This window comes from Durio zibethinus, chromosome 17, assembly GCF_047325235.1.
Source record: "Durio zibethinus cultivar Kanyao isolate XHJ-2024 chromosome 17, ASM4732523v1, whole genome shotgun sequence".
Classification (NCBI taxonomy): domain Eukaryota; kingdom Viridiplantae; phylum Streptophyta; class Magnoliopsida; order Malvales; family Malvaceae; genus Durio; species Durio zibethinus.
The window spans coordinates 5,842,568-5,863,757 of NC_143178.1; the positions used below are offsets into that span (position 1 = coordinate 5,842,568).

General features: G+C 35.1%; 2 protein-coding genes, 1 non-coding gene and 2 pseudogenes across 4 annotated transcripts; all 5 read left to right on the forward strand.

Annotated features, from left to right (window-relative positions):
* The first annotated feature begins 2,750 nt into the window (after positions 1-2,750).
* LOC111274122 (heavy metal-associated isoprenylated plant protein 9 pseudogene) lies at positions 2,751-3,529 on the forward strand (annotated as a pseudogene).
* Positions 3,530-9,788: 6,259 nt separating this feature from the next.
* LOC111279855 (uncharacterized) lies at positions 9,789-14,720 on the forward strand (annotated as a pseudogene). Its single transcript, XR_016329122.1, has 6 exons — positions 9,789-9,924; positions 10,054-10,576; positions 11,500-13,034; positions 13,204-13,365; positions 13,504-13,681; positions 13,815-14,720. The product of XR_016329122.1 is annotated as an uncharacterized LOC111279855 (transcript).
* Positions 14,588-14,690, forward strand: LOC149513985 (U6 spliceosomal RNA). Its single transcript, XR_016329444.1, has one exon. It is a non-coding gene; the product is annotated as a U6 spliceosomal RNA (small nuclear RNA).
* A 1,143-nt stretch (positions 14,721-15,863) lies between the features above and the next one.
* Positions 15,864-17,568, forward strand: LOC111287577 (peroxidase 5-like). The gene is made up of 4 exons (XM_022878209.2): positions 15,864-16,147; positions 16,362-16,553; positions 16,668-16,833; positions 16,920-17,568. Exons 1-4 carry the CDS (start codon positions 15,926-15,928, stop codon positions 17,327-17,329), a joined length of 990 nt encoding a protein of 329 aa, XP_022733944.1. The 5' UTR covers positions 15,864-15,925; the 3' UTR covers positions 17,330-17,568.
* A 987-nt stretch (positions 17,569-18,555) lies between these two features.
* LOC111287583 (F-box protein FBW2-like) lies at positions 18,556-20,937 on the forward strand. Its single transcript, XM_022878223.2, has 2 exons — positions 18,556-19,154; positions 19,537-20,937. The coding sequence occupies exons 1-2, from the start codon at positions 18,967-18,969 to the stop codon at positions 19,904-19,906; spliced, it is 558 nt and encodes a 185-aa protein (XP_022733958.2). The 5' UTR covers positions 18,556-18,966; the 3' UTR covers positions 19,907-20,937.
* Positions 20,938-21,190: the final 253 nt, after the last annotated feature.

Below are 21,190 nucleotides of genomic sequence, written 5' to 3' on the forward strand. Positions count from 1 at the left end.
ATTAGCTAAACAATTATTTTCTTTGTTATTTTCCTCCTACATTGGATTAGTTACAAGATATGTTGCTTGGTGTAATGGGTACAGGGTTAGATTAATTCAGGAATTTCACTTGATTTTTGCTGTCCCAAGATTGCTGGGTCATTCCCCCGTGGAACTACAAAGGTAAATTGGGCCTTCACTTTTTACATTGGTGAAAAATCTATCCGCCCTTTGGGTCCAAAGTAGTTTTGTTCTCTATCAAATTTAGAAGCCCAAACTAATACGACATGGGTAGGAAGTAGGCTATTGAATCTCCTTCAAGGAGCTCATCTTTTTTGTGGTTTGGTTTCTGAATTGATGGATGGAGAAATATATACACCAGATCAATCACCGCTTTGTATGTAAAGTTTGGTAAGTTGGAGAAATTACATATATATATTTATGTATATAGGAGGAGAAAATATTTTGTTCTTTGGGGCTGCTTTGAAGCAAAGAAGAAAATGGCAAAGAGCCTTTTGAAAACCTAAAAAGGAAGAAAAGGAAAGAAATTGAACCAAAAAAAAAAGGCAAAAAAAAGGAAGATGAAGCTTGGTAATTTCAAGGGCAGCATCCCATGTGATATCAACTTAGATCTTTACACGCAAAAACTTGATACATTTTTCGGATCCCCACATTTCATCCATCCTAACTTTATCCTTTGTTTTTCTCCAAAATGGTAAGTAAAACTATAAAACCCTGTGTCACTCAATTTACATATATATATATATTCACGTTTCAACACCTTCGTCCACTCTATCAGACAAAGCTTAAGGCTAAAATGGTGAATAGTTTTCATGTTGATCCAACTGAAAACTAACAGTTAATTACTAGCTAGCGACTTCCATGAGCAGCAGGATATGGATCATCCAACAACCAATGCTAGCTCATAACATTCCAAATAGTCAAAAATATGATCACTATAAAATCTACCCCCATTTTTCCTTAGTAGGTGGAAGACAAGAGAAACTCATATTTCGTACTTCATTATGAAGGCAAGTTAAGTTCGGAGGACTTTTCCAAAAAAAAAAAAAATCGGAGGACATAATGTTCAATATCATTCAGTATACAGGTTTTAGAGTTTATTTCACATGAGGTTATAGAGTTTCATTTAATTGCAATTTTTGTCAAATATGATCGCAAAATTGGAATTTGTGATAATAAAAAAAAAATTCTCGATTACAATTAAATTTATTCTCAATGCAAATCATGTTTTTACTTATTTGACCGAACAATTTGCCCTTAATTACGATTTTAATTTAAAATTTATTAAAAATTAAAAATTCATTTAATTACAATCATAGATGATACAAACCACTACTTCGCCGTATAGTTTCCCCATCAACGGTATAAAACTTCCACTCTAGTTAATGTTTAATTTAGTGTTCAAATTAAAAACAACTGATTTTAATCATTCATGGTTTCATCCCGTGGATAAAACCCCAAACTATCATTCAACCATAACCCTAATGCCAAAACAATCACACAACTGAGATGTGCAGACGTGACAAACAGAAAAAGGTTTAGACTGCTTATGAAGTAAGTGATTGGCCGTACTGTATTATACCCCAAAATCCACCCTCATAAATCTGAATATCAGGTTGTCCAAGTAAGATTTAACACGTCTGACAAATCACCGCCTTAGGAAATCCAAAAATCCACCCCAAGTCGGATGATGATGGAAGTATTACCATTGTCAATTCGGTTCTCCTTTCACATATCTCCTTTAGCCCCCACTTCACCACCAGCCACCCCAACGACTTCCAATTGAGCTCCCCCAGTCTTCTCTATAAATCGGTCAACTCTGCTCCACTGGTTTCCACCCCCCTTTTTTTTTCTCTACCTCATCACCTTATAATTTCACATTTTCACCCAAGAGCAAACGAAATACTTAATAATTAAAAAAAAAAAAAGAGCAATGGTTTCATAAAAGTATTAATCATTAATGGTATTAATGTTTGGGTAATTATTCCAGGTTAATGGATTAACAAAGGTGGAGCTTAACGTAGACATGCATTGCCAAGCCTGTGCTGAGCAAGTCATGAGAAAGATACTAAAAATGAGAGGTTGGTTAAGCTGTGGCATGTATATGGTTAGAATTATTAAAATCATCGTCCAATGAAATCTTAGTTTGGTTAAGGTTTATGCCAATTTAAGAACAGTGCCCATTGGGTAACGTAATAATTTTAATTTACCCAGTGAATCTGTAGAATAACAGCAGGCCACTTAGCCAGCAAGAAGCAAAATGATAATTCTGAGTGATTGACCAACTGCATGCATGAGAAACTAAAAACAGTAAAAATAAAGCAGACAACGAAAAGGAATCCAATATAGAAGGACAATGGCAGTGGGACTTTCTGACGTGGCAAGCAATTATTTTACATTTTTTTAACAAAAGAAGTTATAATTTAATAACAAAAATTATTACAAGATGCTAAAATTTAAATTTTATATTTATAAAATATTACCTTTTAAAAATAATTAATTATATAAGCCATTTCATTATGAATTATATTTTACATGCTTTTGGACATTAATTTGTATTAGTCTAATTCTATCAAAAAATTTGTAGTAGTCTAATCAGTTATATTTATTGTTATTGTTAATTTAATTAAGATGATATTTAAACACTAGATTTCAATAATTGAGGCATAATTTATTATTTAAAGAATAAAGTTCGAATCATTTTTCCCAATTCAAAATTGGGGATGTGGTATTTTGCAAAGGGCAATGGATAAAAAATCTTCTAGTACTACTATATATTGGTACTTTCATAGGAATTCTTTTGGGGATAATTTTATTGATTTTGATGTTTATTACTATATATCTTGTTACAGCCGTACGAAGTGCGGTAACCGAGCATAGCACAGGGAAGGTTACAGTCACGGGTATCATGGATGCAAACAAGCTATTGGATTACGTGTATAGACGGACCAAAAAGCAAGCCAGGATGTGAGCCTCAACCTAAACCCGACAAAGAAGAGAAAAAAGAAGGGGAAGAGAAGCCAGCGGAAGAAGCAAAACCTGAATTAGAAAACGCGGAGAAAAAACCACCCGAAGAAGCTAAGAAAGAAGAAAGTAACAACGAAGCAGCTGAAAACAAAGAAGGCAAAGAAGAGGAGAAGAAAGGAGCAGAAGAGAACAGTAGCAATAACAATGAGGAGGAATCGATGAAGAGGATGATCTACTACTACCACAGCTGCCCCTGTACGTTATCGAGCGAATGCCTCATCCTCCTCATCTCTTCAGCAATGAAAACCCCAACGCTTGCTGCATTTCCTGGTCATGATCATGCATTCATACTAATCAAACATCAGATCATTTCATGATGAGAACAAAGTTTTTACTTGAGAGAGTTTTTAGAGAAATCCGGTGGACGGTCACATCAATCAGGGAATGTGGGGAGTGGAATCATTGTACAACTGAGTTGATTAATGATCATTTTGTATTAAAATGTATTAAATTATGTGTAAGCTGCTCAATATACGATATATATACATGATCTTTTGCTATATATGTTAGCTAGCTTGAAGAAATTAATATCTGATTCATGATCTTTCATATATATATATATATATATTTTATAAAACCTACAAATATTAAAAATATAAAATTTTTAAACTTCACAAATAAAATTAAAAACATAATACATATATTTTAAAGTATAAAAAAAATAAAAAAATGAGACATGTCAATCTTAATTTTAACCTCGTTTGTAAATAAAAAAATTTCACCGTCAAATCAATAAAAAGCAAAATCTTATATATGTGCTGTGCCATATGTAAATACTAAACTCTATTAAACAATAGTTTACAAAGTATATTACTATAGTAAAAATTAATTAATGAACAAGAAAGTATAGTTCTATGACTGTCATGATATATATTTTGATTATCATTTTGAATGTCTCAAATTTTGTTCATCGAAAATGAACACAACTCATTAATTAAATTCCTGAAAAGAAATTAAATTATCTTATTCCTTTTGTTTGGGAATATATCATAATGCAAAAGAAATGCTACTGATTCTATTTCTTCTTTCACTATTTTGCAACTGCTTTTGGGTTTTCATCCGAGGTACTTCAGGAGGATATAATAATATGACGTAGATACCCAAGCAAAGCACCAACATTTGTATTTTTTCTTCGTCTTGGCCTAAATCTAGCTACCATTCTATATTTATAGCGGCGCTCTCCGATGCCCTCCAGAAACCAGATCATGGTCATGCACAATCTCTACACTTGCCCTTGGACTGCGAGGGATCAAGTGTGGGGTAAAAAAGGCCATTGCGATATATTCCAAACCTTTCGTGGATGTCACATTTTGAAACGATGGGATAAAATGACAAAACTGATAAAAGGATAAAAATGATGGGTTTTATGATTCTCCGAGGAAATCAGAGGTGTGGGTTTCACATGGTAGGGCCTCTCTCTCTGTATCTATGAGATCTGAATCATCCTAAATCCTAATAATAGGCACCCTATGCTGTCACTTTCCTTCACTAATTAAAAGTATCTTTTGAAAATATAAATTTGACCTCCTAAACCTGACTCGATCTAGCAACCAAGATGAACAGTGAAGCATAAACAGCAAACAAGAAAATTAAATGAAAGAAAAGGTGTGGGCAGGGGGATGGGAAAAAGAGACCAGTATAGCCTTCTTTTCCAGGGAATCCAGGATCGGCCTATTTCTTGTTTAAATCTCTTACATAAGGCCTTTCACCAATTTGTAGAATAGAAGAAAAAATAAGCACATTAATAAGAAAAAAATTTTAGCTTCAATTAAGTTGGGAATAGCAAACATGCAAATAATTGTAGCTAGTAATAATGTGGAGCCACAGTATGTGGAGATGATGGTGCCATTGTATTCATACGGGTGCTGGAGGAAAATGACGAAGACTTTGTCCCATCTCATATCTCTTAACAAATCGAATATGTGACATATCCATGTGTTGTCACCTAATTTCGAAGTTTTCTCTACGTTCTCTGCCATGCTTTCAATCGTTCCAGGTTCAGTGTACTCGTTCAAAGCTTAGAATTTATGTACCTAGCTAAAATTCCAGTCTTAGATTAGTGGCCCAAGCCCAAAACGTTTCAAATTAATGGTTTTTGTTGGACCCACAATTGTCTACGAACTACCCTTTTTGGCATGTCTCCTGTTGGTCCATTGAATCTGAAACTATAATAGACGTGTGTGCAAATGAACATTTCAAAAACAAAAGTGTAATTGAAAAGCAATGCACTCCTCGAGCAAATGCGTGGAAAAAGGAGAATAACAATATTTGTAATCATACACTTGGTTTTTGCAAATTTCCTTTCTCATTCTTATTTTTTCGTTTAGGCTTTATTTGCTGCGCATTTTCATGTGTTTTAATTAGAGACTAAATTAAATTATTTATTAGACCCCCATTCCCCACCCCTGTTGACCAGTGATTGTAGTTACATGTGATTTCAGGACGTCCCACGTGCCCACCATTAATTAAATTAATTATTAATTAAGTATTAACCTTTGCAGTTAATTAAATCATGGTGGCTAGAAGAGAGCTTGTGACACATGTAAGTTTGGGTTCAAGTTTAAGCAACTTCATCATCCACCCTAACTATTAAAAAAAAAAAAAATTCATAGGTCCCCGGCCAATAGGATAAAAGTTTTACCAGTTTCATGCAATGTTAGGGGCGAAATATTGAAGTTTTCTGTTATTTTAATGGCTATGGCAGGAATATAGTTGGTAACTATGGGCTATAATCAACAAAAGGAAACAGTATGGGGTATATGTAACAAATACGATGTAGTATCAACCATGAGGAGCAAAAGGAAAGAACTCAGAAGACAACATTGAGATGGAAGATGATCGGGCTTCTCTTCCTCCAACAAGCCTTGTTTAGTTCTAATGAAGGCTCGCTCTCTAAGCTGTAAGGCATCGACAAAAGGTATTCACCCGATCCTAGCTATTCCTTCGAAAAGATAAGTAATTAACTATATGTCGGCTCATTCAATTTCACATGGAAATTGCTTTTGCTTGATTAATTATGTCGTATTGTTAGGTACTGAAATTGAGCTTTGCCATGACTTTTTTTTTCTTGAATATAAAAATAATAATCATGCTTGTGTTTTGCAATTTGCTGTGTTAGTTGACGGGCAAAATCAATAGGGAGAGCACAAGAAAATTCTTGTAATCAAAAGTGTAAGTTATTGACTTTCTCAGCCTAATTTTCTATCTAAGATTAATTAAGGTTTAAATATAAAAAAAGTCCCTAAACTAAAATTAAATAATAATAAAAAATTTTATTATTTTATTACAATCAATTAAACCCTCAAACATATATTTTTACCTAATTCAGATTTTATTTTTACCATATCACAACATTGAGATGAAAACATGGAAAAGACTAAAAAAAATCAAATGAATTTTCTTTCTAATAACCTCATTAAACAAACCTAAGTTTCACTATTACAAAGCACAACTCAAGTCATTGCAACTTAAAAGGCATTGCCTTTTGGATCAAAAGGAAAGCATATGTTTATTCCTATCGAAAGTCCGAATTAGGTGCCAGTTTCTCTACGCAACACCCTGGAAGACTTCAAAGTCAAATGATAAACGTAGAAATCAAAACACCAATGTGATTAGCCCTTTGCGGCTTTACCCAAACATAGAAAAGTTGTGGTTAAAATTAATAGTTGAGTAAAACAAAAAACATTGATTATCAATGTCAGATTAACTCAATTGGTAAAATCATTCGGCTAAACATAAATTATTTAATTTTTATTCGAGCTTTATGATTATGTATTTTGATATTATTTGGGTAAAAGAAGCAATTCCCAATATCTATACTTTTATCATAAGATCAATTGAAGCAATTTATTTTGAAAATAAAATATATATAAAAAAGAGATTAATGGTTAATTTAGCATTAAGGTTAAAAGTGACTTTTGCTTTAAAAAATTCATAAGAAAGTGTTTTTGTCTAATTTTTTTTATAAAATAAATTTATTGTTTTTATATCTCTAAATTTTTATTATTTTTTGCATTTTTTTTAGATATTTTGATTAATTACAACAATGTTAAACATTTAAGAATTTTTTTAATTATATTTTTCTCACTACATTTTTAAACATAATGTTTTTTTAACTGCTTTGGCAAAAAAAAATTTCAACTGTAATAACAATATTAAATTAAGTGTAAACAAGAGTTAATAGGTGATTATTTGAAATTAATGATTACAAATTAAGCTGGCCCAACTAATGTGAAAACCAATATTCAATCCATCATTATTCACTCTAATAATTTATTGATCCATGATTACTAATAGGGAATTATGGATAATAATCTCTTGTATGAAATGAAGTATGAACAAAATAAAATAAAGAACCCAAAAGAGGTAGATGAGATCCCACCACTATAGCTAGTTTACAAGTTTGGCTGCATCTTTGTCCACTTTTTTTATTTTCTCCTCTGCATTCAAATACTTCGTTGGGTAGGCTAAAAGCAAATTCACTTTTTTGCTTATTAAAGACATTCTGGTATTGGAGGTCTAAAAGAAAAGGCCTTTGAAAATTTAAAAAAAAAAAAAAAAAACTTCTCTTACTCTTACTTCCCAAGTCCAGAATCAGGAGCTGAAGATGATAAAAGTGTCGACTATGGCGGGGCTGTTAGGAGAATGCACGGTGGCGCTGGCTAGGGTAAGGGCGAGTCTTTTAGCACCAAGGGCAACCCTTCATTTTCGTCGTCTTACCTCTTTTTCTGCCACCCTGTATCAGGACTCTTCTTTCCTTGTTTACTTTTAGTACATCATTTCTATTTTGAAAGAAAAACTCTTTATTTATTTGGGTTCTTATTATTTCTTTAATTTTAGTTTTTTTTTTTATCCATATCCGAACTCTTCTGTGTACATTTGTTGGAGTTCATCAATAATTCATCATCGTCATTCTTTTTTCAATGCTCTGCGAATATGTAATTTTCAGGAAACCATTATGTTTCTCTAGTTAGAGCTTAATTATGTGAGATTATGTATACCAGTATTATAATCCGTACATACATTGCTTGTTTATGGAATGTATGCAGAACTGGGAATGTATGAACAAGAAATGTTCAAAGGGAGAGGGGAATTGCTCTTCTCTCCTGTTGGGTTTAGGTTTATCCCAAATTCTTATCACTCATTATTAGTTTTGGCTTTTTTGAGTCATGAAAGTGGTTGGATAATGCCAAATTGCACAGCACAATGCCCAGCAGAAAATAAAAAATGGAGCTCAAATTGTATTAGAATAGTAATTAAGTACTAACCATTCTCATGTAAATTAGGCTAGGTTTGAAAATTCACAATGCCATGGTCCACATTCTCCTCCCAAGTCCCATTCCAGTTTTTACTTTTACTTTTCTTTTTGATTCACAAAAAAAAAAAAAAAAAAAAAAGAATGAAAAGAGAAACCCATATCCATGTTTGTTTCATCATTGAAGTTTTGGACATTTTAGGCGTTTGGTCGTTGCCTAATTCTAAATGATGATAATGCGTAGGAACCGCGGGCTAGCTCTGCCTGATAAACAGAGACTAATGCTTTTGGTATGATTTTGTCAAAGAGAAAGGCAATGAAAATGTTGGAGTTTTGAGGTGTTTACGCCAATGTTACCATAGCTATTACCATTAGCAATACAATACCGGTAATCTTTAACCAGATGATCATCAAAATACCATTTCAATTGAAGCTCAACTTATCCTTTTCTTAATTTGAAAAGACTTGTTTGAGAACAATATCAAAATGGTCTTTAGCTCGACAACCACTATCCCATTTGTTTCATTTTTCTTCCTTGACGACATTGCTAACCTTCATTTCTCAGTCTACCCCACACAAAATTAGTGGCGCAATTGAGCCTACTATGGAAAACGACAACGTTTTCTACGTATTATCAATTTCAAAAGTGCAAATTATGAATAAATTTATTAAATTAATTATATTGACTTTAGATAAATACTTTTTATTAAATTATAAAAAATATAGAATTTTTATTCCACTAAATATCGAAGAAATTTAAATAAATAAATTTAACGTCTAACTAATGATGTATGGTGGCTACAAATATAGGAAGAAATTTTTTTTAATTAATAGATAATTTATTCATAAAGTGATCACTTCACAAACTTTCAGTTTAAGAAGTTTGGGTGTGAACATGTTTACTGTATTTATTTTTTTCATTTAATTTTTATTAAATTTATATTTTATCTCGATAAAATAATTTATGATTAAAAGTAAAATACAAAAAATTTTAATTTCCGTACAATAAATCAAAATATAATGCTCTGTCAAAGATTTTTTATTTTGATATATGAATAGCTAAGCAATCCAAAATTCATCAGGATATCTAAAAAATCAGTGCTCCTATTACTGAATAGATTAACACATTTTTTTTTTTATACATAATAGATTGCAATTTGAAAATTTTAAAAAATAAAATTTAAAAACTATTAAATATTTTTTGAAAATAATTATATAAATAAATTAAGTTAAAATTTAAATTTAAACTAATACAAAGTTTACTTCTAATGAATTTATAGTAAAAGAAAGTTTGGCTCCAGCACTTCAGAATTTTTTTGAAGCTATCACTCATACGTGACTTCGTAGAGCGTAAAGTAAAAGATGAGGGCATCACAGTAAGAAAAACAAGAAATTAGAAATCAGAAAAGGGTTCAGAAATCATTTTGGAAAACTGTAGGGACTTTTGGGAAATTATTTTCAAAGCATTAGTTGCGAACAAGAAGGACTCGTGGTACACCTAATTCTCAAACTCTCCAAACTAAAATAATTTTATCTATTGCTGTGTTATTAAAAAAAAAAAAAATAGCTCAAAGTGATGGAGCTGACGATGATTTCTACAAATTGGGTTTTTGGTTTCAAGTCTTAGCTTTTCGTCTTCGTTGGTATGATCAATAAAACCGATGATTACTATGATGCTTTTGATTCTATTTACATTTTCTTATCCATATAAAGTTTGGAGCCAAAATTGTTCTTTGTCTGAGGACTGAAAAAGCTGTTGCCGGTTCTTGCAGAGGTCGAACTTTTTTATTTTTGTTTTTTCGATTAGGTGCGTGAAGATTTGATTTTTTAGATGAAACACGATGATGGGATTTGGGTCTTATGGTGGAAACGCTCATGGAGGAGGATCTTCAAATTTATCAGCTTTAGCTCCGCCTTTCACCGTCGACCGATCCATCCCAAAACCTACAGCTACCACACTTGTTGATTTGGGTGAACCCTTGAATTGGCTTGATACTTTTAATTCACCCCAACCTGTTCAACTGGCTCAGTTGGATTTGGACCCAATTCCCACTACATATAACCAAAATTCGGATCTTTTTGAACCCAAAACCTACTATCCTTCCTATGTCTCACCACGCCTTCCTGTGCCAACTTTCAATGAGCAGAGCTTGTCCGGCCTGGACCATACGTCTCAACGGGGTGGTGGCTTGTGGGATTGGGAGAAAGGGAAGGCGGCTCAGCATGGCGGGAGTTTTTATTCAAAGGATACGAATGTAGCTCCTTCCGCTATTTACACGGACCGTATCAACCTTGGTAAGTTTTCCCTTTTCTTTTGATCATATATACATGCTGCTTTTAGGTAAAATTGTTCCTGAAATTTGTTTCCTTCTTTGCTTTCCTATGATTTACTATTGTTCCTGTTGTATTTGTTTCTTGTTTCTACATGGTTCTTGTATTTCCATTACTTTCCTTTTTGTCTTGTCTATCCCATGTGCAGAATTTCAGTGATCAAATGCACTTTGTGTCCATGAGAAAATATTTCAATTCAGGTATCCCCCCACCCCCCAACACCCTCCCCTTAAGCTCTTAATGACTGATTATATCTTGTCTGTCACAATTTTTCTGAGATAAGGATTACCTGCATATTTAATAAGCTCGCCTAGACCATTGTCTAAGTGAGACTCTGGAATTATGCCTTCTTATTGTTAACACTCAAACATATTGAACTGCTTGATTTAGGGTTGTCTCGGCTGGCATGACTGGTCAAATTTTCTTTTATTCAAATATTGTCTGACCATATTTTGTTTCCTTTTCGTTGTTTTTATTGATCATGGTCTTTACCTGTACTTGAGAGCTGTATACTGACTCATGCATTTTTTTCCCGGAACCTGGACTCATACATACAAAAATTTGTGATGTCTTTATTCTCCCACCCTGCACTATTACACAAAAATAAGAAAAGTACTAACCACTTTACTGGCTTGCAAATATGATTCATGTTATCATTTTGCTATGATCACAATGATTGTAGGAAAATGCATCTTCACTCTTTGTTTACTCCCAAGTCATATTCTATCCCTGCATACTTTGGTGTTGTTAAATTCAATTTTTGGGAAGAGCTGCATGTGGGAAATGTGGGAGGGGGGGGGGGGGGGGGGAACTAGCTGATAATGATAAAGAAAGGTCAGGTGGGATGTAAGGTAAGCCTTTTTTTATTTTTTTGTCTCTGATTGCAGGAGCTCATCCCCCCAAAAGCCTTAAGACATGTGAAGAAACTTCACATAATATTTATTCTCTAGGTAGGGAAAATCAAGTTGGGTCTCCTAGTATAGAAAAACTAGATTATAACCCTCTGGTGGGGCTAAATCACTCATTCATGCCTGTGGATTACTTGAAGACATCAGTTGTCAGGTCCAGTTCTGGACTTTCTGAACCAGATTTGCAGGTGCCTCCCTTAAATCTAGTAAATTGCAAGAACAATGAAGTGTCATTCAGCACTCCATATGAGAAACCTGCGAGACAGCATGGTACTACTCCAAGTGATAGTATACTTGCCATGAAGTCTTCACCTGGGATTGTTATTAGACCACCAGCTGTTGGTGCCTGCTCTTCAGCATCCAATACTGTTTCAGTCAAAAACGTTAATACTGGCATCAATGGAACTGATACAAATTTGACCGGCAAAAATCCCTCTTATTCGAAGGAACCTAATTATTTGTTAAACTTTGGTAGCAAAAATGAGTTTGACCCAAGTCAACTCAGCATTCTTCTTGATGGACGTTGTTATTTGTCTGGGGAATCATCAGCAACAAAGACTGAAAAGCTGTCAACATCAAATATGGCCTCTAAGGATGCTTCTGATCATTTGTTCAGAGCAAAATCTGGAGTTACTTTTTCTCGAATGAGTCCAAATAATTTCAGTCTGGCATTTGATAATAGTGAATCAGTCATTGTTTTGGGGAATTATTTAGAGAGGTTAGATCATTACAACCCTCCTGTTGACTCACCTTGCTGGAAAGGAGCTCCAGCTTCTTATAATTCCCCATTTGGATCTTCTGAGCCTGTGTCTGTGCAGCTTGTAAAGAAACATGAAACATGTGATGGTTCAAATGGTCAAGCACTTAAATTTATCCCCCTGAATACTGCTAATGCGGAAGATGGTTCAGTCTCTTCTCTGAAATTGTCTTCAGTCTCTATCCCATCATCTGGAGAATATCGACCTGATGATGCTGGAAAAGCAGGATACTATCACATAAAAACAAGTTCTGCATGTGAGATCAAATTCTCTGATGATGCAAGTGAACTAAAGAAAGATTATGTCATGTTTAAGAAGTCAGTGGATGAGGTTGAGAAGGCATCTTTCACCATTCAACAAGGTCTTGCTGAAAGTAGATTGGCTTCTAAAAATTTGTGCACATCTGAGACGGGTGTTGCAGATCTTGAGAGGAAGATAAATGATATCTCAAGTGGTGGTTCATCTCATATGTCATGCCATGCTGTGAAAAACCTCTCGTTCTCACCTTCCTCTGTAGAAAATGTTTGTACTAGGCATTCTAAATTCTTAGGCAAAGAACCCGTTTCAAATAGCAGCACCAGTGTTCTAGTAGATACCATGCATAACCTGTCAGAATTAGTTCTGTATCACTGCTCCAATGAGACATGTGAATTAAAGGAACAAGATATCAAATCCCTTGAAAAAGTAATCAACAATCTTGATACATGCATGTCAAAAAATATTGGACAAGAGTCATTTTTTAGTGAGCTTCATGAGGTATGCTTCCCTTTTTATTTTCTTTGTATTGTCTAATTGGTTTGTAATTAAATGTAGGAAATTCGAAATGTTAAGTTGTGTTTCTCCTTGCTATTATGCTTATTCCTTTGGAAGTCTTTCATGGAAATGCATTTTTGGTTAATCACTGAGCTGAAAATATTCTTCTCAGGGCATAAGCATGGGGAGGCCCCAGGTGGCAGCTATTGATGTTCTGAGTCAGTATGTACAAGAGAAAGGGAAGCATTCTGGTAAGAAAGATGAGAAATGTTCTGATTTCGTTTCTGTCAAGAGTGGCCCAGACATAAAAGTGAAAAATGATAAGATGACCCAGGTATTTGCTTATTTGATTCTGTATCTCTACTGTGATAGATAATGTTTCATTTCATCATTTGTCTTTCTATGGTAGGAAGGAAGAGCTGAAACTTGAAAGCACACTTATATTCTGTCTCTCTTGGTTGGCGATTTGCAGGCTATAAAGAAGATTCTTATTGAGAATTTTCATGAAGGGGAAGAGGCACAACCAGAAGTTCTCTTGTATAAGAATCTATGGCTTGAGGCAGAAGCTGCTTTATGTTCCATCAGTTACATGGCTCGCTTTAATAACATGAAGATAGAAATAGAAAAATGCAAATTGGACTGTGAAAAAGGTTAAAAATTTTCTATATACTTGTTGGATCACGACTTGTTCATAACAAAAGCTTTAGAATTTTCCGTTAGGTATCCTTGACTCTTTCATTTTGGCCATCTGATATACAGTTTATACCTGTTGTTTTGCTTTAGATTTGTCTGAAGATGCACCAGATGAGGAAAAAATATCGAGTTCTAAATTTTTTGCTGAAGTAAACACTGATAAAAAATTAATAGCAGTGGCTGAGACTGGACCTACCCCTGCTGTTTCTAACCAAAATTCTCCTATCGAAAGCTCCAGCTACCATGCTGATGATGTAACAGCCAGATTTCATGTACTAAAACAGCGGCTTAACAATTCAAATTCTGTTTGTAAAGATGTGGATGAACTCTCGAGCTCCAAGCATTCTTTGGATTTGGATGAAGTTGACAAATTGGCAGCTGAAGTCAAGGATATTTCAACCCGGTGCCTGTCATCCCAAGACTCCGCTGTACCAGGAACGGCCTGCCGTACAGATGAAATTGAAGCCTTTGTTATGGCTAGGTCCCATATTCTGAAAAGCCATGGCATTGACAATTTGGATTCTGATGAGATAGGAAGGAAACTACTGCCGGAAGTTGTTGATCTTGGATTTGCAGGAAAAAGAAAGCAAATAGCCATTGATAAAGACACAGCAGAGGATGTGATTTCGGGTGCTAATCTGGAATTAGTTTCACAGCACCAAGTGGCCAACCATGCAGGAGAACAGTTAGCTGTGAAGGATTTTCATCCATGTGTCCAGCACGATTGCATGATACAATCTCCTCACTACGCTTTCAAATAAACTCTCTGCAGGTTGGTATGACAGCTGTTCTTCAGACTGGGAACATGTGTTGAAGGAGGAGCTTTCAGGACAGAACAGTTGAATCTAAATATGGTCCAGGCTGTCCCTTTGGGAACATCCAATAAAATTGGAATGATACAGAGAAAATTAGCATGGCTCTTGTATAAGGATGACATGCACGAATCGAGAAATGGTCCAAAAAATTATGGTGAATGATATCTTGTTTCCTCTTAAACATTCGTGTAAAGTTTGTGGAATACCAACCGTGAGTTGCTCAGAACATGACTGCTCTCCAACCTTGTAAAAAAACTGCTAAAAACTTATTTTGAATAAACCTTTTATGAATCTTGCTTTTCTTGTGCGATTTGGGTAACCCTCTCCTGGAAGCTTTTCAATTCTTCTTGGTTTCGTGTGTGCTAGCTAGCAAATGTATTCTTGTGTAAAGCGGTCTCTGGCTGTTCATCATGGTATTGGTCTATTGAAAGGCAGTAATTACAGGATGCTACTGTACATTTAGATATCATCAGCTGCTGTGCATGCATGGTGGAGTGTGAATCAAGGATGATTCTATGACATCATTCTGTTAAAACCAAAACAAAACTCATCATGCATAATTCTTGGTGGCGCATTAAACTATATGAAGATACGCAAATTTGTTACAACACACTAGCTTTTCTTACATTTGTTTGAAGTTGATCCAGCTTCCAGAGCAAAACATGTGACAAGCAGGGAAAAAATAAAATAAAGATGGGTTCTTTCTATATTTTAATATAATTGAGGTTGCGCACCCTATGGCTTACTGCTTTCCCTGCCTTCAGACTGAAAAACGGTTTCAATATTAAGTTCTTCTCACAGTACAGCATATAAATATATGTGCACTGTGCATGGTATACTTTATCAGCTTTCAGATTCCGAAAATCCTATGTTTCTGCAGCAGATTCGGAAAGTACCATATTTCTGCATCGATCATTCGTTCAATAAAAAACTACCATTTTAAGTTAATAAAAAGATAGAGGAAAAATTAAAAACTGTTAAAATGAATTATCTTATATTTAATAAATTTTTAATTTTTTATAATTTTATATCCCGTCTCTTCACTTATAATCAATTGATTTTAAATCAGATACTTAACAAAAAAAAAACTTTATTTGATCATTCCTTACGTATGCATGTCCAAAGCTATATGGAAGATAAATAACAACAGACTATCTACTCCAGTTGTCGTTTCTCCAAATAATTTTTCTCAGTAGTGCCAACAATGTTCGGCCCCCCAAGTGACAAGGACATTCCAGAGCATTGCCTCCTCATATGGCACTACTTTAACACTCATGTTAAGCAACTAATCAAGATTATTTAACCATAAAAAAGATAAATAATTTTTCTTCAACTATAAGTAGCTGTGACGATGTTGGGAGCATTGAATCACAAGAATCTGTTGAGATGATTGAGATGAGTCCAGGGAAGCTATCTCCAGTCCTTGCAATTTTGGCTGTGGTTTTGTTTCGTCAGAGTGTTCATTCTCAGCTTCAAATAGGATTTTACAAATATAAATGCAGCTTAGTCGAATTCATTGTCAAAGAAGAGGTGACAAAAGCGTTGATTAGAGATAGAGGACTAGCTGCGGGCCTCTTGAGAATGCATTTTCATGATTGCTTTGTTAGGGTGAGTGCGATGAGTCCCTTCTTGTTTGGCTTCTGATTTAATTGACTTAACTATATGCAATTGCAAAGCTTCCTTAGTGAAAATACTTCCTTCAATAATCAAATAGCCAATGTCATCATCCTGGACAATTTACATAGTTACATATTGAGAGTATAGCCATTAGATCTTTCTGTACAAAATTAGACTAATTCACTTGTATCGGTCTTATATATAGGGTTGTGATGCGTCCATACTCCTTGATTCCACTCCCTCCAGCACAGCAGAGAAAGACTCCTTTGCCAATAATCCGAGTTTACGAGGGTATGAAGTCATAGACAATGCAAAGGCTAGACTGGAAGCTGTTTGTAAAGGAGTAGTTTCCTGCGCTGATATAGTTGCATTTGCAGCAAGGGACAGCATAGAGATAGTAAGCACGCAAACTTTTACTTAGGTTTGATGATTTCTAGAAAATTGGAACTATTTAAGCAACATTGCTAAAATTGGTGACACTTTTTCCTTTTCTGGTAAAATGTTGGTATAGACTGGAGGACCTGTCTATAATGTCCCTGCAGGAAGAAGAGATGGTAGAACTTCACTAGCCTCTGAGATAACAGGAAACCTACCTCCCCCAACATTTATTGTCAACCAACTGACTCAGTTGTTTGCAAATAAGGGCTTCACACAAGAGGAAATGGTTACACTCTCGGGTAACAGATATCATGAAACTTCGTATTGGAAATGGTTAAAACTAAATATTGAACACTTCTGAGTCAAATAATTCTATGAACAACAGGAGGGCACACCATAGGGCGATCTCACTGCACATCATTTAGTAACAGATTATACAATTTCAGTGGGACATTGATGCAGGATCCAAGTTTAGATCCCAGATATACAGCTATGTTGAAGCAGAAATGCCCTCAGGGTGGCACGAATCCTAACGTGGTGGTGCCGATGACTTCTACTCCAAACATCACCGATGCAGGATACTACGTTGATATTCTAGCAAACAGGGGCCTGTTTACGTCAGACCACACTCTGCTGACAAGCCCGGCTACAGCATATCAAGTGGCTCAGAATGCAAGGAATCCAATGCAGTGGAGGGCCAAATTTGCAGCAGCAATGGTGAAGATGGGTCAGCTTGAGGTCTTGACAGGAACCGCAGGAGAGATTCGAGCCAACTGTAGGGTGACCAACAGCTAGAGATGGGATTGGGAATCAAAAGTGTGATGGAGTAATTACAGTAAACTCTAAGTTTGAAGCTCGATGTGACATAGTTTTCTTTGTTAGGTTGTCTGTATTTGCAATAGAAAATAGAAATGGGTTTGATTGTGAAACTTTATTGGAGCTCGAAACCACCAATAATGCCAATTAGTCGAAAGAATGTCCAATGGTAAAATAGATTATTGATGGAAAATGACAGCCGTATTATCATTTACAGCTAATACGAGGAATCTGGCCCCGCTAATTTTGAATATGCACTGAGACTCGGTCACATTTTGAATGCTAGTATTGTAGAAACAGATCTCAGCATTAAAAACACCAAAAAAAAAAAAAAAAAAGGAAAAGCAAATATCATGAAACTTCGTATTGGAAATAGTTAAACTAAATATTGAAAAACTTCTGAATCAAATAATTCTATGAACAACAGGAGGATACACCACAGGACGATCTCACTGCGCATCATTTAGTGACAGATTATACAATTTCAGTGGGACATTGATGCAGGATCCAAGTTTAGATCCCAGATATGCAGCTATGTTGAAGCAGAAATGCCCTCAGGGTAGCACGAATCCTAATCTGGTGGTTGCCAATGACTTCGATTCCAAGCATCACCGATGCAGGATACTACGTTGATATTCTAGCAAACAGGGGCCTAATTGTAAGATATGAGACTTGAATCCCACATCAAGAGTATTTTTCGTGGAGTTCATATGGATTTGGGTTATCTTACTATAATAGTTTGATTTTGGTATGCGGTTTTCCTAAGATTTGTATCAATTAGTACTAAAAGTCATACACCATATCTTTAAGTTTCAATCATATGGGAGGGTGATGATACAGTAACAGGAATAACAGTGTTGGCCTGAAACTAGATTAAGCTAGCAAAAAGCTAGTCCGCGTGTGCATTAGGACTGTGGAATATGGATGATTTCTATGTTGAGATTTTTTTGTGAAATTTTTTAAAATGATATTATTTTGCAGTTATTATTAACTTTTTAATGATTTTATATTTTTATTTATTGTCAATTAATTTGAAATTAAATACGTAATAAAACTTATGAATTTTTTAAAACTCTTTTAAGTAGCAAATTTTTGGAATGTAATTCTCCTAAAATTCGGATAAAAATATTATGGGTAAAACTTGTCTAAATATCACAAGAAAACATGAATAAAATTTAGTTAAATATTGAACTATATGACGAAATCTTTCCAGCAATTTGAAGTAGATCAAATTGTTTTTATTACCAAATATTTTTTTGTGCAATAATATGAGTTATAAAATTGGCGCACGACATGGGTTGATGACATGGGCTGATTACTGATATCCTAAGCCCTCACCACGAGGAACAACAAAAAAGACACGTAACAGCAGTCATGTCTCTCTCAGGACTTTCCGGTTTCACTCCACATTTAAAGCGGAAAAGATGAGTGCTTGTCCGATTTATTAAAAAAAAAAGAAAGAAAGAAAGAAAGAAATGGCCAAAAAGATGATGTAAAATTCCAATGAAGAATGGGGGAAGTGGGAAAGCCTCAACCCTGAAATATTGTCTCTCATACTTGTAAGAATCCCAGCTGACTCGAGGGTGGCAACCGCCTCTTTGGTCTGCAAGTCCTGGATGGCCTGTGTCTTGGGTCCCTTTTGTTGGGCCGACACTGACATCCAAGAGTGCTGCCGCAGCCGCTACCTCCCAGTCGAATACGTCAATTCTGCTGTCAGGAAGCTCGTCCGTCGCAGTAAGGGCACTTTCCGCCTCCTCTCTGCCTTCCGCCTTGGTGACACTGGCTTCGCTTTTGCGGCTAACTGGTACTGGTTCTCTTTTCATTACTCTTCTATAATCTTCATAACATTTTCTTTAAACTTTTCTTTTCTTGGTGAATAAAAAAAGTTCATTTTTTCTCTACATCTCTTTTTCCTTTAAAAAAAAAAAAAAAAAACAGGGTAACTAAAACAGGGTATTGTAGAACGTGAGGGTGGAGGTTAAAGTTAAACATACGCTTTTAAACTTAATGAATGATTAACTAGTGAAAATGGGGATGATTATCATTAGTATCACACTTTGAAATTTTTGGGTTAGCTTTAAATATACAAACATATTTGATATGCTTATCCCAAAACACATTTGATAGACCGTGGCCGGAATTGGTAAAATTTAGAAGTGAGATGCAATTACTTCTCTTTTCTTCAGTGGAAGATATCTTAAAGTGTTGGAGATTCCCACGAGTGAAGTAAATGACAAGATAGTTGAAAAGTTTGCAGAATCACTTGCAAATTTTACTGTCTTGGATATCAGCTACTGTTTGAAGATTACTCACGTAGGCATTGAAGCAGTGGGGAAGAACTGCAAATCCTTGATTCAGTTGAAGAGAAATATGCCCCCACCAGAATTGGAGAGATTTTCAAGCATATTAAAGCTCGATGATCGTGAGGCAATGGTCGTAGCTGATACAATGCCATTGCTCCAGGATCTTCAGCTTGGTTTTGGCTGTTTTGGTGACTTTGGTCTTTATGCCATTCTTGCCGAGAATAAGTGTCACAGTTCTAAGGAAGAGACATGAATTTCACATCGGTTGTGTTCTAGAGTTAGTCATGGATATAAGAGTTCATACCACTTTCAATTTGTAAAACATTTTTTGTGGGACAAAATCATAACGGAATGGGAGAGAATGTCACGTTCCTAAAGAATAACTATGAATCTCACATCAACTGTATATTAAAGTTCGTCATTGTGGGACAATATCTCACAAATTAGTGTGAACCGTTATAGTTAGACTGATCTGAATCATGGAAGAGACCATCCCCATGTCTTGGCGCCATGCGAGCCTGAAGTTTGAATTCGGCCCGTGACATAAGGCCCTCACCCACCCTGACATCCAAAGATGTTGGAAATTGAAACTGGAAGGCGAGTTGGAGGACAGGTGCTAGCAACTGTTGGCTTTTAAGAGCCCCTGGATTTATGACATGATTACTGATGGCGATGAACAAGACGATGATAAGGAATTAATATCCTTCCTCGGATAGAATAGAAGATCTTGTTGCTTGCACAGAGTCATAGCTATATTGATGAGTTTCCTCTTAGCCAGAAAACTTGATTCACTAGACATTATAGTGCAGGTAATCTTTTGCTTGTTATGTTGAGATACTCCGAATGTTAATAGACTTGACACCCTAAAAGAAATCAAATTTGTCCAAGGAAAGTGGCTGAGAAGAATTCTATGGACCTCGTTTCTATAAACATGATGATGATTTCGGAATCTTCCTTTTATTTTGTTTGCTCTGGTTTTATGGTGATTTCTTCATGTATTTGCACATACTGTGCTGAGTTAACTGCTTTACTAGAAGTGTATTTCGATGCTGGGTCTTAAATCACTTACATGCAACAAGGATGAATCTCAGATTTATTATCTTGCCTGTTCTGGCAACAAAACATAGACCTAATGCACTTATCATTTAAGCAATAAAATAAGTAACAAAAAGTAATAAACATTGGCTCGATTTTGTACAGTCCTTTCGTGTGATAATGTTTGATTCGGGAGTTCAATAATCAGCCTTCTCAATGAACACTCCTAACTGAACTAATCACAATCTAATGACAAAACTCATCATTGGCAGCTTCCGCTGATGCCTGAGGAGAATTCAGTTCACCAACAAAAGAAATGCCATGTGACACCCAGTATACGAGGATATTAACATTTCTCTGAAAAAACAGACTTGACATTTTCATTTCCTTTGATTTTGATATCCTTTTTTGCCCAGATTTCCGTTTTCCCACAAACTTGCAGCAGAAGCATTGGGATCAAAGTACTCGATCTCTAATGCCCTCAACATCAAATCATACATGA

Coding starts and splice junctions, on each gene's coding strand:
- LOC111287577 (XM_022878209.2), top strand. CDS start 15,926: ATGATTGAGATGAGTCCAGGGAAGCTATCTCCAGTCCTTGCAATTTTG. Junction 16,148..16,361: donor TTCATGATTGCTTTGTTAGG/GTGAGTGCGATG, acceptor TCTTATATATAG/GGTTGTGATGCGTCCATACT. Junction 16,834..16,919: donor GGAAATGGTTACACTCTCGG/GTAACAGATATC, acceptor TATGAACAACAG/GAGGGCACACCATAGGGCGA.
- LOC111287583 (XM_022878223.2), top strand. CDS start 18,967: ATGGCCTGTGTCTTGGGTCCCTTTTGTTGGGCCGACACTGACATCCAA. Junction 19,155..19,536: donor TTCGCTTTTGCGGCTAACTG/GTACTGGTTCTC, acceptor TCTTTTCTTCAG/TGGAAGATATCTTAAAGTGT.